The 13953-nt window shown below is 46.3% G+C and overlaps 1 protein-coding gene across 7 annotated transcripts in view; it reads right to left on the bottom strand.

Annotated features, from left to right (window-relative positions):
* The window catches only part of LOC137651552 (solute carrier family 22 member 15-like), a 221822-nt gene that overhangs the window by 76106 nt on the left and 131763 nt on the right, over positions 1–13953 (bottom strand). For all 7 annotated transcript variants that reach the window (XM_068384795.1, XM_068384781.1, XM_068384783.1 and 4 more), the window contains 2 exons: positions 8619–8824; positions 6686–6907 (listed from right to left, as the gene is read on the bottom strand). In XM_068384795.1, the coding sequence (XP_068240896.1) occupies positions 6686–6907; positions 8619–8824 (428 nt within the window). The remainder of the gene's footprint in view (positions 1–6685; positions 6908–8618; positions 8825–13953) is intronic.

Raw genomic sequence — 13953 nt, 5'->3', positions numbered from 1 at the left:
CGTGTCCCTTTGCGAGAGGCGAACTTCTGAAGTACCCTGTTGACAATCTTGAACGGCGGGAATGCATACAGGTCGAGATGGGACCAATCCAGCAGAAAAGCATCCACGTGAACTGCTGCTGGGTCTGGAATCGGAGAACAATACAACGGGAGCCTCTAGGTTATCGAGGTAGCGAACAGATCTATGGTTGGCTGACCCCACAGGGCCCAAAGTCTGCTGCAAACATTCTTGTGAAGGGTCCACTCTGTGGGGATGACCTGACCCTTCCAGCTGAGGCGATCTGCCATGACATTCATATCGCCCTGAATGAACCTCGTTACCAGCGTGAGCTTTCGATCTTTTGACCAGATGAGGAGGTCCCTTGCGATCTAGAACAACTTCCTCGAATGAGTCCCTCCCTGCTTGGAGATGTAAGCCAAGGCTGTGGTGTTGTCGGAGTCCACCTCCACCACCTTGTTAAGCTGGAGGGACTTGAAGTTTATCAAGGCCAGATGAACCGCCAACAGCTCCTTGCAATTGATGTGAAGTGTCCTTTGCTCCTGATTCCATGTTCCCAAGCATTCCTGTCCGTCCAAAGTCGCACCCCAGCCCGTGTCTGATGCGTCCGAGAAGAGACGGCGGTCAGGTTTCTGAACAGCCAAAGGTAGACCTTCCTTGAGAAGAAAGCTGTTCTTTCACCACGTTAGAGTAGACCTCATCTCTTCGGAAACAGGAACTGAGACCGTCTCTAGCGTCATGTCCTTTATCCAGTGAGCAGCTAGATGATACTGAAGGGGGCGGAGGTGGAGTCTCCCTAACTCGATGAACAGGGCCAGCGATGAAAGTGTCCCTGTTAGACTCATCCACTACCTGACTGAGCATCGGTTCCTTCTCAGCATGCTCTGGATGCATTCTAGGGCTTGGTAGATCCTTGGGGCCGACGGAAAAGCCCGAAAAGCTCGACTCTGAAGCTCCATACCCAGGTAGACAATGGTCTGGGATGGGACGAGCTGGGACTCCTCTAAATTGACCAGGAGGCCCAGTTCCTTGGTCAGATCCATAGTCCATCTGAGATTCTCCAGACAGCGACGACTTGTGGGAGCTCTTAAAAGCCAGTCGTCTGACGGAGCCGGACACAAGATCATGGTACTGCTGCACAGTCTGTGAACTGTCAACCATGGGGAAGCGAGGAAGTACAGCGACAACCCGAAACTGTCTAGACTGTCTGGGTAGTACAGACAGCTCCATATCGGGTTGCTGAGGTTGCCGCACTGCGTCACAACAAGTCACCTCTGCTGGTTGTTGAACGTCTTCCCAGTGACACACTGACTCCGTAAACAAAAATCCTCTAACAAGGACTAAGCTTGGACTGCATGTCTTGCAACAAAGCTCAAGGTCTATGGGAGCAGGTGTGGCAACAGACGGGGTTAGCGACTGAAGCGGAACCATTACCCTCCCTGGAAGCATGTTATGCTTAAATAAAAGTCCATAGGAGGCTAAGCAGCTTAAGGCTCCTCTCCAAATGACAGAGTCCTCAAGGGAATATCAGAAGGAGGGAGAATAGCACTTTCTCATCTACAGGAACCATATCCGAGAAAAGCTAAGTTCTCTCAGTGAGGGTTTCACTGGTGCAAAAGCAGCAGACCAGAAGGCAACGTTATGAAACTGCTTGACAGTCTTGTGAGTTGGCAACAACCAAAGATGTGTGATTGAGGAGCATGCGGTAAGGTATGCAGAGCATGCTGTAAGGTATGCAGAGCATGCTGTAAGGTATGCAGAGCATGCTGTAAGGTATGCAGAGCATGCTGTAAGGTATGCAGAGCATGCTGTAAGGAATGCAGAGTATGTTGTATGCTGTAAGGTATGCAGAGCATGCTGTAAGGTATGCAGAGCATGCTGTAAGGTATGCAGAGCATGCTGTATGTAGAGCATGCTGTAAGGTATGCAGAGCATGTTGCATGGCATGCGGCTTATGCTACATGGGATGAGGCTCATGCTGCATGGGATGAGGCTCATGCTGCATGGTATGAGGCTCATGCTGGGTTGAGGAGGATGCCGCATAGCATGAGGCTCCTGCCTCATGGGTTGAGGAGGTTGCCGCATAGCATGAGGCTCCTGCCTCATGGGTTGAGGAGGATGCCGCATAGCATGAGGCTCCTCATAGCATGAGGCTCCTGCCTCATGGGTTGAGGAGGATGCCGCATTTGAGGAGGTTGCCGCATAGCATGAGGCTCCTGCCTCATGGGTTGAGGAGGATGCCGCATAGCATGAGGCTCCTCATAGCATGAGGCTCCTGCCTCATGGGTTGAGGAGGATGCCGCATAGCATGAGGCTCCTGCCTCATGGGTTGAGGAGGATGCCGCATAGCATGAGGCTCCTGCCTCATGGGTTGAGGAGGTTGCCGCATAGCATGAGGCTCCTGCCTCACATGAGGCTCCTGCCTCATGGGTTGAGGAGGATGCCGCATAGCATGAGGCTCCTGCCTCATGGGTTGAGGAGGTTGCCGCATAGCATGAGGCTCCTGCCTCACATGAGGCTCCTGCCTCATGGGTTGAGGAGGATGCCGCATAGCATGAGGCTCCTGCCTCATGGGTTGAGGAGGTTGCCGCATAGCATGAGGCTCCTCATAGTGCTGGAACCCGGCAACTCCCGATGCGGCAGCTCACGCATGAAAGCAGGAGGCGCAGCAAGAACATGCGTCTGGCAGGGTGGACTGCGCATCGGAGGTGGAGCTCTCACAGGTGGAGGGTGGGAGCAGGCAGCCGCAGTATCTGCTGAGCGCACAACCTCGGCGGGTTGTAGGTTAACAGGCTGCATTGTCAACCTTCCAGCATGATACTCCTGTATGAAGGAGCAAGCTGAGACTGTATATTCTGCAGCATGGACCACTAGGGTCTATGAAAGACAACAACAAACGGAGCTACTGTCCGTTGTGACTGAGGGTCTAAAACAGCTGGTGCGGCAACAGACGGAGTTACTGCCTGTTGCGGTACCACCTTGCCTCTCTGGGAGGTGTGCAGTTGTCGTACTGCAGCAAGTCCGAACTGACCCAGTGGCTACACCTTGGCCGTTGGACTTGCGCGGAAGGGACCGACTTGCACTTAAAAGCTGCAAGATTTGGTCCATGGTTTCTGCGAGAAACCTCTTCCGCAGACGAGGAATAAATGGGCTCTCTCGTCTTTGTGTGGGTGGGGTGATCACGTCTGCAACGTGAGTGGATACACCCGAAACCACGGAGGGAAACGTCTGTTCGTCGATCAAGGCCTGATGAACCCATAAGTCCTTCGACATTACTTCTCCCCTGGGCTTGGGAGCTTGTAAGAGGTCCCAGACTAGGCGAACAACTGGCACGAACAGACGAACCCTCGAACGCAACACTGTAACACTTTGCGCTTATCACTTTATCACTTTTGATTTTCTGTTTGCACTTATTTCACTGAACTCGAAACTTTAAGTGGTTTGTACCTGAAACACGCAATCCTATCCTTCATTAAAAGTTAGTAATTGCGAAAACAGTATTACAATGTAACAGAAAAACATAATGAAAGATAAAGAATTCAGTGGCTGGAAAAGAGACTAAACACTAGATCAAATAAACTACGTTTAAAATCTCTCACCGCATAAAGACTGGGAACAAGAATAAAACTCTAGAAACGTTTTACCTTCTTCCCCTAAAGAGACTAGGGAGAAGAGCAAAAACGATAACAACGTTACCCGCTTGAACGAAACGTTTATCCTCCTCTCTCTCCCTCCGTCTCTATCTCTCTCTCTCTCTCTCTTGACTTAAAACCTGAGAGAAGAGCCCAATTATATATCTCGTTAAAACATATTATTTGTTAAAGGAAAAAACTGAAAGATTTCCCAAATAAAAAGTTCCTTTATTAGAATTAAAACCATTTAAGCTAAGAAAGAATGAACAAAACGCTAGAATCGGTTTACTCTTACTGCAACGTGAAACCGTGAATACTCTCTCTCTATCGTAACGATAGAGCGCAAGTTGAACGTTCTGAACGTCAACAACTGCGGAGACAAAACAAAACGTTAGTTCAACTTTGAAAAACAGTACGAGACTATCAAAGAAATTCTTTCAAAAACATTAAAATTAAAATAGCATAAAATCTTAACAGGAAAAACGAAATGACGGGCTCAATGTTAATTAACTTCGGTTCCAAGAAATGACCGCCTACTATTAGGAAAGGTCGCATATAAACAAACATAAAAATTAATTTTTATAAGTTTATAATAAAAGGAAGTTAATCGAAGAGGCCTATAAAAGGCGGAGAGAGATAAAATAAATCTATAACTTTGTTAAGCAAAATTAAGAAAGAGAGTCTATACTCTCTTCGACACCAACACTTCCGTCTAAGGGAAGGGTCGGCCATTTAAAAGTGAAAGAGAGTTCAAACTCTCTTCGTCACCATAATTAAATCAAATTAATTCCAAAAGCTAGCTAAGCTAATGATAAAGCTTCCTGAATAGCGAAAGCTAAACTCTAGAGCAAATACATTACCAAATCGTGAACAATAACTCCAGAATCAACAGCGTATCCAAGTAGGTCTAGCCGGTGGCACGACAGAGGAAAAATTGAGGTCTTGTTGACAAGAAGTACTGGAGTACCTGACCACAGATGGCGCTGTTGTGTACACCCCCACCTGTATAGCGATCGCTGGCGTATCCCGACCGTAGATTTCTGTCGGGCAACAGAGTTGACAGCTACATGATCATCGGGTAAGTTTAATATTGAAAAATGAAGGGTTTTAAGAGTTTTACTTTGATGTTATTAGATTTATTATTCCATAAAAATTTGCCATTTATTAGGGTCAAAACATTTAGAGACTGAATATTTAATGACAGGGAATGCTATACTTGATCTGGTCTAGATCAGGGATTGGTACAATCTGAAGGTAGGATATGGACGTTTCTAAAACTGTTGAATAAAGAGCAATGATCCCCTGAACCTGTTCTCTGTTATGAGAAATTAGTGAAGGTATATTCTTGTGAAAATATACCTTTGAGGGTAAGATTTCCTCGATGGCATACCTTACACTCTCTACTGTCTGGTGAGAGAAAGGGAAGAGTATCCAAAATCTTAATTGCATCTAATAAAGAGGACACCGTTGTCATAAGAATGAGGATGTGCTATCAATGTTAAAATAAATTTCCCTGGTTGCTATTGATGTTATCTTCTCCAAGAACTGTCATATGATGCTCTCTGGAAACAAGAATGAGTTTAGAGGATCCAGTCCCCAATGATCCAAGTGCATTATGAGTGAGACAAGAAATCAGAAGACAAGAGGTCAGTAAAGTCCTTAGGCATAACAAGGAGGTTAGCAGAGGCACCAGCCCCAAATGACACACTACCATTAGAGATAGTATACCTTTAGGATAACAGAATTTTAACAATGAAACAATTTCAATACATATCTGGCATCCACAGTACTTCCTTGTTGAAACATCTGATATGCAACCTCTCAAATAATTTAAAACAATTCTCTCTCGCTAAATATTTGTTTAACCCCTTAATGTGTTACTAGTTTGGCAATGCCACCTGTAGTGCTCTATGGTAAACAATAGTGAAGTGGCAATGCCATCACATTTGAGCCAATTGAATGCCTTGAAACCACTAACTAGTGAGGAGGAGGGAGGGTAATTGAATGAACACCATGTAAATATTGAAATAAATTTCTTAATTAAAATTCCAATTATTTCAATGAAACTTACCTGGTATTCACTATTCTCAATTCTATATTTTCATGGAGGGGATTAAGAGAAGGAAAGCAGTTAATGAGGTACTAATCCCTACACTTGACCCATAAAAAAAAAAAACAAAAAAAAAAAACATGAGATGACCAAGTGGCCGAGCTTGGAAGTGAAAATTGTGCACAGCCATTCAAACAAGATCCAAATGAATATATTTACCAATTCTGTAAGAGAATAATTCAATAGGAAAAAATATCTACCCCAAGGGAATTATACAGTATTATCTGCCATGCCAACCACATTATAATAAGTTGTAAAGGGTGCTTATATCATTGAATGGAGTGATAAAATATCCAAACAATAATTTAGATACTAAAGAGATAAGCAGTTGTTTAAAGGCACTTATTCTAGTGAGAAGAGGGATATAAGGATCCAAGCTACCATTTTGGTCTTCTGCCTCACACATTCTTAGTGTCTAGGAGATTGGCTAGAAAGGCAGGAATGCAAGAATTACACAGCAGAAGGGTCAAAAGTAAATAGAGAATTTGACACTATGAGAGAATCTAGAACCTGGGAGGTGCTGTGTACCATCAGAACCCTTACTGAATGGTGCACTAAAAGAAATAGCTACCACTTTAGAAGGTTGGGTAGTGTTTGAAACAGAGCAGGTTAGGCCTGAAATATTATCCTGAATGAAAACTTAATGGCTTCTTAAGACAGAAAGGTGTAGTAACCGACTTCCTTCAAGAAATTATGTCACATGATCCTGAAGTCAGCGAATGCAAGAATATTGTTCATTGTCACTGCATATTTTTTTGAGAGGAAATTCAACCCACAAGGATCAATTTTGCACCACTTACTGCATCAATCTGTTGCCGGTTATGCAAGGGGGGAATTAAGTACTGCATATGCGACTTCCATGAAATGGTCATTGAAATGATACATTGTTCTAAGTAATTATGAATACTACTTTAATAAATTTCAATCAGCATAAACTCTCACTTACCAACAGAGAGGAAGGAAAAGTATACCAGAAACAGCACATATAAAACTTAAGGTTCTCCAGTCTGGGATGAATGCTGCCATTGCAGAAAATATTCCAATACCAACAGCAAAGAATGTTGATAGCAAAAGGCCACAAGTGCTGCGATAATTTGTTCCAACTAATTCTTGAGATAGAACAAAGCTAGATAAAATCACTAAGGCACAGCAAATTCCACCAACGTAACTGAAAAACATTAAGAAAATTATATCAGTATGAGAAATTTAAATTCTAAGACAATTTGCATTGCAAAGCTACCAAAATACTGTAATAGAGGTTAAGGAGTCAAGAAGAATAGTAATCTTCAGTAACAGGGACAATAGGTCTGAGTATATGCAATAAAAGCAGACTGTATCAGAAAAATTACAAACCATGAAGATCACAAGAAAATGGATTGAATCAGCAATAATACAGTGCTGATATTTTAGCTTACTCATTGAATTATAATCACTTCTTAGTAGTATAAACTATGAAACCCTGAATCATTGCAAATGATTTTGTCTACACTTCTACTTCTTTGAAATGAAACTATGTAGAAAAAATTAATAAAAAAATCCCATAAATAACAATCACAATAAATTGAAGCCTAAAGCTAGACCAATGTATGCTATATCAATAGCTGTCTAAAATTATTCAATTAGTAAAAAAGTACAATGTTTTATACTATAGTACAATATTAAAGCTAGAGGGACACTCAGTAGAGAACAGACTTCCGCCGCGGCAGCTTATTTCTAGACATTGACCTTAACATGTACAGTATGGTCCCATTATTCAAGGGGTTACGTCCTTTACCTCCCCACAAATGTTGAAAAACCGCAAATTTAGGACGCAGTTTTAAAATGCTTATGTATGAGATCATATACGCTACTAAAAGCTTCCCCAACACTCTCTAAAGACAATCTTACTCATTAATACAGTGATAATTTTGTAACATTGCAGTGATAATGTAGTAATATTGTTTGCAGTTATGTATTTCACTAATGTAGTAATGATAATGTAAACATTTAAATTTTGTGCTACAATAATATTTTAATAAAAAAAGAAATTTAAGTACAGGAGGACAGTAACACCGCATGACAGTTACCCAAACTTATTACTCTACTGAAGAGTCGTTTTCTATGTAAACATATCGAGTACAATTAACAGAAAATGGAACAAATTCAAAGGCAAACTTAGATAGATAAATACAGTGCGAACAGTTCTAATACATGTAATATATTATGTAATTGAAAAACATTATTAATACATGGTCACAAAAAATATGCACTATACATGTAATATTTTTATATTATATTAACTGACATTTTTATTTTAAGATTATTAACCAGTAAGGGTGAATTTAAGCTTTTTTCTGCTAAAAAAAAAAAAAGAAAAAGCCCTGTTTGTGTAGTGAAAATTCGCGAATTTGCGGGGATACCGGGAATTGAAAAAAAAAAAAACTTTAAGAGCCTACCAGCGAATATGCGAGGCCATGAATGGTGAACCGCGAATGGGCAAGGGGATACTGTATTAATTGGCGTGGATTTTCACATACTCGAACATGAACCAAGTTTGAAATCTCTGTGACAACGATGACCAAAATTATGGCTGATTATGTGAATTGGACCTTTTTCCCAACCGTGACCTTGACCTTTCAAAATTTAATCACTTCCAGCTTTTTATTGAAGTTAGTCCCTGCAAGTTTCATTACTCTACAATTAAAATTGTGGCCAGGAAGCTGTTCACAAACACACATACACATTACAAACACACAAACAGAGACAAAAACATAACCTCCTTTCAACTTCATTGGCAGAGGTAATAACAAATGCAATGCATCACTCAATGGCATATAACTACTTTTAAAATGTTTTGTGGTCAATTTGAATAACACACAAAAAGGGCATAAATGTCTTACCGAAGTCCAACCATAATAGGAAAGGTGGGGGCATATGAGCTGAAACCTTCAAATGCAATTGTGCCAAGTAGAGACATCATAACAGTCTTTAGCCTTCCAAATATATCGGCAGCCCCTCCAAGAACGAGAGCACCTGTCATAACGCCTCCCATCCATATTGATTGAGCAAGTGCAACTTTGTATTTCTGATCACAGATCAAGTTCCACTGAAAAAAAAATTCAAATTTGTTGTACACCTCTTACAGGGTATTCCATAAAATATGACAAATTTTAAGTAATTTGTATTTTTCCTAACAGTACTTAACTCAAACTACTTTCTTAGGAGTATCTGGGTTCTCCTTCCCATCCAACCAGAGTTTTGTGTAGTTTACCCTAAACCCATTTTCAATGAGGGGTAACCTCAGGCGGAGTGATACGTGCCCTGAGGCTAACCCCGGATCAGAGAGCATGCTTGCTCAGATCTCGACCTCCAGTAAGTTCTTGGTAGCTAAGGTCTCTTAAGAATACCAGGGGACACTTGGGGAAGGCAGGGTGGGCCATTACCCGAAAGTAGTTTGAGGTAAGTACTGTTAGGAAAAATACAAATTACTTAAAATTTGTGATTTGTTCCAACACGGAGTACTTACCTCGAACTACTTTCTTAGGAGACTTATACTTAGGAGGTGGGCGTGGCCCTTAACAGTTCTTGAGACCGTGCTGAGGAATATCCAGAGACCTAGAAAGGAGGCTAGGTCGTGTTGACCCCATAGAAAATCGAGAGAGAGGAAACTACACAAAAACCCATCTTGGTGTCTAAGAAACTCACCTGTGCAAGAAATCCTAGGGGACATGTTTCCCCGGAGTAGGTGGATGAACTCCTGGCACGCCCTACGTACTGTCCTCATCTCTAGCACGTTTATGTGCTGGGTCTTCTCTTGGGCCGTCCAGCTCCCTCTTGCTGACTTCCCTAGGAGATGGGCACCCCACCCCTCCTTCGATGCGTCCGTGAACAGGAGCATCTCCGGGGGGTCGACTGCAAAGGGCATCCCCTTGAGGGTGTTCGTCCTGCAGCCCCACCATTCTAGGACCTGTTTCGTCTTCGGGAACACCGGGATCACCCTGTGGGGGGAGTCCCTCTGGTTCCAGCTCTCTTTCATGTTCCACTGGATCTCCCCGAGCTTCAGCCTGCCCTGGGGGACCAGTTTTTCCAACGACACAAGATGGCCTACCAGTCTCTGCCAGTCCTTCGCCCTCCTGGGCTGGCCCGTCAGGAAGGGGCGGAGGACCTGGTCTAAGTTGTCCAGCCTTCCCGAGGAGGGGAAGGTTCTCACCAACCGGGAATCCAGGACCATTCCAAGGTAGGTCATCCTGGTGGAGGGTATCAGTTGGGACTTCTTTAGGTTGATGGTGATCCCCAGAACATTGCAGAACCGCAGCAGCTTCACGCCTTGCTCCTTCAGTACTTCTTCTGAGGCTGAAAGTACCAACCAGTCGTCTAGGTACCGAATCAGGCGAATGCCCTGTTCGTGTGCCCAGACTGAGACCGTAGTGAAGACCTGGGGGGCCGTGGACAGCCCGAAGCAGAGGGTCTTGAACTGCAACGTTTGGGTACCCCATTTTAACCGTAGGTACTTCCTGCTGAAGGAATGAACCGGGATTTGGAAGTAGGCATCCTTGAGATCTACTGACATCATGAAGTCCCCTTCTCTCAAAGACGCCAAGACCGACTTTGGAGTGTCCATTTTGAAGTCGGTCTTGCAAACGAACTTGTTGAGGGCTGAGAGGTCTATGACCGGTCTCCAGCCTCCTGTCCCTTTCTCCACCAGGAACAGCCTGCTGTAGAACCCCGGACCTGGGTCCAGGACAGGTTCCATTGCCCCTTTTGTTATCATTGCTGAGACCTCTCCCTGCAGAGCTGCCTTTTTAGAGGGGTCCTTGGGGGCTAGCCACTCTGCCTGCTGGTCTGGCATCAGAGGTGGGGGGGTCCACTAAGAAGGGCAACCTGTACCCTTCCTTCAGTACTGCCATGGTCCACAGGTCCGCCCCGTGGTCTTCCCATGCTTGCCAAGAATGTTTGAGGCATCCTCCCACCTGAGGCTTCGGCAGGAGTAGGGGGCCTCCCTCCCTATCTTCTCCTTGAGGTGCGGCCTGAACTTCCCCTTCTGGACGCTGAGAACGATGGTCTATAGGCAGTTTGGGCCGAGGCTGCTCCCCTACGGGAGGGCTGAGACGACTGGGACCAGGCCGTAGAAGAGTTGTCTCCTCTGGGCTGGCTAGGAGAGGCCCGAGGAGGGAGAGGCATGTCGGCGGTGGACCTTCTGACCGGGTGGGGTCTCGGCTCGTTCGGGTCCTTCATCTTCCTAACCCTCTCAATTGACTCCTCCGCTGCCTTCAGGGGAAAAATGGCATCGTCCCACAGGGTCAGGCTTCTCAGAGACCTGGCCTCTCTGTCCGGAAGCCGCCAAGTGATTTTACTCAGGACCGTGTCCTTCCTCCGCAGAACCCAGTTGGCGCCATAGCTAGCGACTGGTAAGAGAGGAACTTCAGGGCCTTACCTCCCGAACTGATAAGTTCCTTGAGTAAGGCCTGAGTTTCTGGTACCGTGAGGTCGTATGAGGACTGGACGCCCACCAGGGTGGAGGCCCATCAGTACAGCCACGAGGAGACGTTGACCAAGTCCTTCGAAATCTCCTCCATCATGATTGCCTCTGAAGGAGAGAAGCAGATCGGAGCTGTCGACGCCCTCTCTTCCGAGGCTCCCTGCTCCAACACGGCGAGTGCCGGCTCCAGTGCACAGGCGCCTGCTCGCTGTCCCTTCGGGAGGTAAAACTGATTCTTGGGAGCCTCGGCGTGGTTGGCCACGATCTTGTCCACATGGGCTCTACCCAACTTCACGTACCTTGCTAAAGGAAGAGCCAAGGAGGGCCGCTGCTGGACCGGGGTGTCCACCAGTTTATTGAGACTGGAACGCCATGATTCTTCGGAGGAGGGCTCTGGTTCGTCCAGCCTGTGGTGACTCCTGATGAGACCTATTACCTTCCAATAGGCCAATACCTCCGCTGCCGAACCCTCTCCATGGTCGTCGAGTTCTTCCGACGGACGCGCTGACGCATGCGACGGGGGTACTCCAGCGGAGACCCTCGCACGTGGGGGAGTCCTGGACCGACCCTCTTGCAGGGGTTCTTGCTGAAGGATGGGCATCGCCGTCAGGACGGAGGCCTCCGTCCTAGGTCTATCACCCCTTCCGGAGGTCCGCGTATCTGCGGGTCTGCCCGCCGAGGGGAGCCGTAGGTCACGCCCGTGACGAGCTCGGTGAGCTTTTGAGGTCAGGACTCGGCTGCCAGACCGAAGGGGCGACTCTCTCCGCTGGACGGATGGAGCCGGAACCTTCGCGGACTTACGCCTGTCGACTGGAACCTGCGAGGATGAATCCCTCCGTCGGTTGCCACTCCTGCCGCATGAGTACCTTTCTGGGGAGCACTTGAAGGGCCCGGCGCCGCAGCTAACTCCAGCAGCCTGTCGCGGAGAATCATCACCCAATCACCATCCGGGGAGGCACTTTTCCTCCACTTCCTCCTGGGGGATCCTGGGCACCGACTCTCGTGGCGCGATCTAGAGCGAGAGCGAGAGCGCGAAAGCTTTCGGCGGGACTTCTCCCACCGTCTCCTGAGATTCCTCAGCGCCTCATCCTCCGAGGAGCAGGAAAGCGCCTTCATTGAGGAGACCGAAGACTTGTAGGCCCTCTTTGATGATCTCGCCTCTCGCGCTGGTGTAGGAGGGTTCCTTCGACGCCTGTAGAAAAAACTCCGGGAATGTGGCCGACGGCGCTGGGGGAGAGCGTGGAGGCTCTTCCATGGGGGACCAGGTCCCGAAGCCTTCCTCCATCCTCAACGGTGACCTGAATGGCGTCTTGGGGGGAACCCACGCAATGGGGTACGACGGCGGGGAAATCTCCTTCTCAGCATCGCCCTCGGCTGCAGAAGTGCCTGAAAAACAAGCCCAAGAGGCTGGAGAAGAATTAGGGACATTTTTCCCCCACATGGGGTCATCAGAGGAGACGTGACCTGCTTGCACCAAGACTCCGTCTCCCGTACACACTCCCGCCCCTCCCTCAGGCCCCTCACTCGCCTGGAACGATGCCACAACCCCACTATCCTGAAGCTCAGACTCTTGGGGAAGGGCCGCGGGCCTCTTCCCCGCAACGGACTTACCTCGTCCCCTACTCTGGGTAGGGGAGGGTGGAAGGGAAGCTCGGTCCGACGAGACACCCGGCGAAGCAAGGGAGGAAGGAACGCTCGGCTTCTTAGGCGACTTCTTCGCCGCCTTCTTCTTCTTGGTGCTATACCGCACCCACTGCACCTCATTCCAGGACTCGCACTCTGGACACATGGCGGAAGGGGAACAAACACTGCCCCTGCACAAGGAACACAAGGAGCGCGGGTCTACTTCGGGTTTCGAGAGGAACGTTCTACACAATTTACCGGCCATAGGCCCAGGACAACGGCGGGGATTCTCCATGAGGCAGGAGAAAGCACCACGAGACACAAGAATGCACAGGGAAAGCACAAAGGGACCACGTGGGTAAAGCGTGAGACACAAAGGGGTCGGGGACACACAAAGTCACACTGGGATTAGGAGAGCGGCGAGATGATATCGCGACGCGACCAGAGAACTTACTAGAGGTCGAGACCTGAGCAAGCATGCTCTCTGACCCGGGGTTAGCCTCAGGGCGCGTATCACTCCGCCTGAGGTTACCCCTCATAGAAAATGGGTTTAGGGTAAACTACACAAAACTCTGGTCTGATGGGAAGGAGATCCCAGATACTCCTAAGAAAGTAGTTCGAGGTAAGTACTTCGTGTTGGAACAAATTTTTATTCAATAAAAATATAAACAACATAAATTACTTTCTCATTTCTTACCACTTTGCCAGTTATGCAAATACACCCAGACATAGTTTGTAATCTAATCAATAATATCACATAAAATTTACTACAGTATAATTTCTAGTTGAATGATTATAAATCTCTTATCTTACTTAACCTATGGCTCTTAACCTTTTAGAGAGCACTTATAAAAATAATGGAGATATGAGAAAATCCTCTTAGTATGTTAATTTTGAGGAATTTCCAAGGCTTTTACTCTTGTAAATTTTTTTTTCAAAGTGCACACTATGTTGCAAAGTTGCACCAAAAATATAGTCTGTAAAACCAATTAACCGATTTTCTCTAACAGCATACTAATTTAAATCATATCATCATGAAACTATCATCTAGCAATTTATTGCTAAATTTTCACTCAAATCACAATTTTTGGTGTTGTAGTTGTTATACATACTGTACAGCAGGAGCAGTTTTC

This window comes from Palaemon carinicauda, chromosome 1 (genome assembly GCF_036898095.1).
Source record: "Palaemon carinicauda isolate YSFRI2023 chromosome 1, ASM3689809v2, whole genome shotgun sequence".
NCBI classification, from domain to species: domain Eukaryota; kingdom Metazoa; phylum Arthropoda; class Malacostraca; order Decapoda; family Palaemonidae; genus Palaemon; species Palaemon carinicauda.
Note: the sequence above shows the minus strand (reverse complement) of the source record. Positions and strands in the feature narration are given on the sequence as shown.